The 4,771-nt window shown below is 34.5% G+C and overlaps 1 protein-coding gene across 2 annotated transcripts in view; it reads right to left on the reverse strand.

The window, feature by feature from the left end:
• mtg (mind the gap) overlaps positions 1-4,771 on the reverse strand; it is a 16,157-nt gene that overhangs the window by 7,411 nt on the left and 3,975 nt on the right. Inside the window, exon 2 of one of the 2 annotated variants that reach the window (XM_018019804.2) lies at positions 1,368-1,502. The exons of the other annotated variant lie outside the window; for it this stretch is intronic. Within the exon in view, the coding sequence (XP_017875293.1) occupies positions 1,368-1,502 (135 nt within the window). The remainder of the gene's footprint in view (positions 1-1,367; positions 1,503-4,771) is intronic. 2 annotated transcript variants of the gene reach the window in all.

Here is a 4,771-nt window from a genome sequence, read left to right on the forward strand (position 1 = left end):
ATTTGTTTCTTGCATTTCCAATAAATTATATGACTTTGCTATATAATATATTTTGTTATTTAGTGCAGGGGCATCTTAAAGCAAATCGTAAAATTTGATTAAGCTCAAAGGATGTTTGTTAAGGTAATACAATTAAAACAGTATGTAATGCAGTGAGTAGGTATGCATGTAACAAGTACCACCGACTAGGAAAGAGTGGGAAACCAGATCTGTCGGAAGGCTCCAAGAAACCTCAGAAAGGATGAACCGAAGAAAGTTGAGCAATGTACATGCTGTTACACAAGAAACGATTCTTTTTACATTACTCAGAGAACATAAGATTCATGATGAATCCTTTGACCCCTGGCCCGATTCTAATGTAAATTGTGTTTTCATCTTTTACAGGAGCACATCTAGGCCGTGTCAAGGCGATGAATAATGTAATAGACGTTATGATTTTTTCTTCGCGCACCTCCTAATCGTATTCGCCAAAGTACGACGCAAGTAGGTCAGAAAAGACATTCTCCTTGGCCGAAAATCGCTAGTAACTTCACATACATTTCATATGAATAATTAGTGTATTTGTCAATTGCGATGATTCAATTTATGCTTCATGTTTCTTCAAACCTAACGAAAATTTCATATTATAGTCCGAATCATTTATCATATTTAGAACGAAATTCTAATTATGGATGCGTTGACACAGAAAGCATAGAGTAGGTGTTTGCACTGTAAACGCAGAAAAATCTTTTACATATATGACATTCGTGTCAATAATCAATAACGATTTTTACATAACGAACAATTGCTTAGTATAGAAATCGCTTGTTCTGTTCTTGTCAATAGACAATCTCGATGAGTCATGAAATAGGACAGCAAATGATAGACACACTGAAATAGAAAGTACATTATTAATGTATGTTTTAAAACAATATAACAACTACATTTAAGTTGAACAATTGATTGACAGCGAAATAACTATGCCATGCATAGTTTTCACTGGAAAATAATTATTCAACCAGTTATTATTATTAACCGAAGCTTTAAGCGTTTTTCGTATGGTCAAGCAGGGCAATAAAAAAAGAAGCCATAAAGCAACACTTTCTCCCTTGCACATGCTACCCTAACAGCACTAAGTAATATTATACATATGTATCTAATAATATACACTGACAAATTAACTATACATATATAAAATACATGTTAAGAACATCATACATATTATCGTCACAAGTGTAATACATATTTACAACATATTTGTCATGTTTTAATTACAAGATTGTGGTAAAACTTCTTCCCCATATGAAAAACATACATTTTTGTAACGCCGATGATTTGTAGAGGGAATTCGTTTGTGAAATGGTTTTCGACCGGTTGTTTCGACTCACCCAGGCCGACGTAGCCTTTGACGCCTCCAAGATTTCGCACTCGAAAGAGGCCAGATTTTTTGAAGGCACAGTTAAGCGCAAAACCAAAGTCCGATTGAAACACGCATTGTGCTAGTGTGTCCCGCCACGTGCATCCTGCAACCAAACCGGAAGAGAAGAACACCATGGATCCCTGTTCCGATCCAACCGATCTACTTTACATTCCATCGTAATTAACTTTTAATCATTTATTCATTTCTGTTACTTCTCACGAGATTATTGAAATAATTCTGAACGCGATAGAAGTTTCATTGATTCTATTTTAAAACATTTATTTCTAATCAATTCTTCTATTAAAACAATGAAAAAGTCATGTACTTGAAATAGTAAAATTAAATTAAATTAGATTTTGATCTGAATTTAGAAATGATTTACTCATAGCGAGAAAGTACATTTTTTTTTTTAAAATCAGACTTTCGACAAAGAAATAGTTGATCTCGTTGAAGCATCATTACCACGATGGAAAGTTATTTACTTTTTTTTATTCCGAGCTGAACCAGTTAACAAGGATTTAATCGTGAACGACCTAGACTGACTTGACCAGTCGCCAACTTGGTTATCACTTTAGAATCCAAACGGATTTGAAACACGATTTCTATGAATTCTGATTTTGAGGCCATACATCCTTGATTCCCTAATCTGTGCTATTGATCCATTGGAAATACGTCTGTCTATAATCGTGCACAAAAGTCTGGCAAATATGATGATCCTAGTGGTATCTTTTGTACCTTCATCTCGCAATACCTTGTATCAAATTCTTTCTAAAATTAGAAGCAATAACAATTTCCCACTAAGAGAACGAAATCTTCTACATTTGCGGTTTTCTAGGATGTAAAAACCGGATGTAATCGTCGAAGATTGGTCAAACAGAAATTGTATAAGTACCTACGCGTCAACATGAGAATTGTGACATTGTGTAATCAGTTTAAGATTTACGCCACTACCTTTGCTTAAAAAATCTAAGAATACGACATCACGAGGTGATCGAGGAAATGAAAGAAACCACCAAGTCACTATTGCGTCCGTATTCGATCGATCATATGAACCTCCATACGTTGTACAGAAACTTTCCAAAGAATGTTCCAAAGTCTGTGAAAGGTACTTCCGGATCTAGCGGTCGGAGATTTGCCGGTCTTTAGGCGTGCCATCGGGCCACAGCCTACTGACCCACTTGAAAACTCGAGGGATTCTTTCGGTCATGCGGGCCAGACGGGACAGTTCCACACTCTCCAGAATCGAATCCGCATATTTTACAAATTCGGTGGCAAGATGAAGAAAAAGAACGTTCCGACACTGTATATGTATATTAGTTTCACGTGGCGATTTCACGATCGAAACGATTACCAGTAAATAATTAAAAGTTAACAATGGAATCATCCTTGCTTACATCTTGCTCAATTTCTTTAATGACGTTTTATCACACTTGAAATAATACGGTATTTTCGTAAACTTTGTATGTACTGTATCAAATGTATGTAAATACGTAATATATGTATTATTGTATTGCAGTAATCTTATTTACTATGTCAATTGCAGTAATTAGCAAACCAATTTATCTTCTTTTCATATGCATGATGATTGTACACTTTTACATAATGCACATGTAACAGAAAGGACGTTATCCTACTTAATATTTCGCATTTCACGCTATGTTTCGTAACAACCAAAAAGGTAGCTGGTAGTAAAAAGTCAGTGAAATATGTCCAGACATATTTAAAAGTGAAATCGATTCTTCTGTGATTCGTAACAGTTTTTGAAAAATGTAGCTTATTCATGTATTGGGGAAAAACGAAATTTAACATGACAAGCTTTCATTTTAAGTAAATCAAAGAACAAATGAAGTTTTTTTCGGAATAATATCGTTAGATGAGTATTACACTAAAAAATATAGTCAAAATAACCAAATTTTCAATTAAACGTTCGCACGTGAACTTATTACGTAATATATTAGATCAGCGCAAAAGTTCGTGCCCGATTTTAAGATGCGTGTCAGATATGATCGTATATGTTTTAGTATTATGTTACAATAATATAGAAATAATTCTCACTATCAGTCAGACACCAGATTTAGTGGTTTTTCAATATGAAGAAAGGAAAATTCATTTCCTCTACGTTACGTTATACGAGTTTCGAAAGGACCTGAGTGTTGAAATTGTAACAAAAAAACATTCTGTTCGTACACGTGGACTCTGCTCCTACTCTCGAAATGATATATTCGATTTAAAAACAGTGATTTTGATTTGGCCGATTTTCCAGTTTTTTATGAAAAAGGAATCAACCTGGTTGTAAAAAAAAGGTGGAAAACTGCAGGGATGACTCAATAAAATATAAATAATAATGTGAATGAAATAATATCCTATTTCAAATATCAGGCAGGAACTATTTATATCGAGCCAATAATTTATTTAACAAACAATTGAATGCTATGAAAATAAATTAAAATATAGAACCCATAAAATGTATGAAGAGGTATCGATGAATCAGAGACAGTAAAATGTCTTACTAAAGAGAAACAAAAGTCTATAATTACGACAGAGTAGAAATTTTGTTACTGTGTCACTTTCACGTTAAATGTGACTGCTGGATTGGTTGTATCCTGGCTGTTTTAAAATCTCATCTGTAATAATGAATCGCGTGCACGTCCATCGATTTCTTAAAAGCGATATGTAAAGGAAACGCAATAATCAGAGGCTAGTGGACATTTATAATCGAATCTATCACGTTTCATCAATTAGCACAAAATAAAGAGTAGTTATCCTCGAGACGCAGTACATCGTTACATTTTAAAATTCTTATACCGAAATTGAGTAATGCGTTTCAGAATATACAGTGCACGTACAAAAAGATTCGCCATTCATAGTTACGTAACTCGTCCACTTCAAGAAATTCCATTTTTTGCTCGCTTTCTGGAGCATTATTTCTTCGCAAGGTCGAAAATATTCAAAATGACATAACTTTATTCTAAAGCAGGGTCAGATCCAGATTCTAATGCTGTGAAGAATGAGGACGACGACTTTTAAATTACAAATCTCAAGGCTACTTTCACTGTTCATCTCGAGATGGATAATCACGACATAATTGAAGAGAAGCAACACCTTTTAACATGAATGAAGTAGTAAACATCACTTTTATACATCTGATAATTTTTCTCATTAACACGAAACAAGGTAATGATACTCTATGAACGAATAAACTCGCGCAACACTTTCCCGAACGCGGCCTTTACCTTTACCTTGAGACCGGCACACGGCACTTGTTCAAGATCCCACTCGTAACGATTTTCACTAACAATTGGCAGACTGGTAGCCGCCTAATTTTCGCATTCCGTGTTACGAAACGATTAATTAATATCCGTGTTCCAGCAC

Source organism: Ceratina calcarata, unplaced genomic scaffold, assembly GCF_001652005.2.
Source record: "Ceratina calcarata isolate Rehan_Ccalc_2016 unplaced genomic scaffold, ASM165200v1 scaffold206.2, whole genome shotgun sequence".
In the NCBI taxonomy this organism is placed as follows: domain Eukaryota; kingdom Metazoa; phylum Arthropoda; class Insecta; order Hymenoptera; family Apidae; genus Ceratina; species Ceratina calcarata.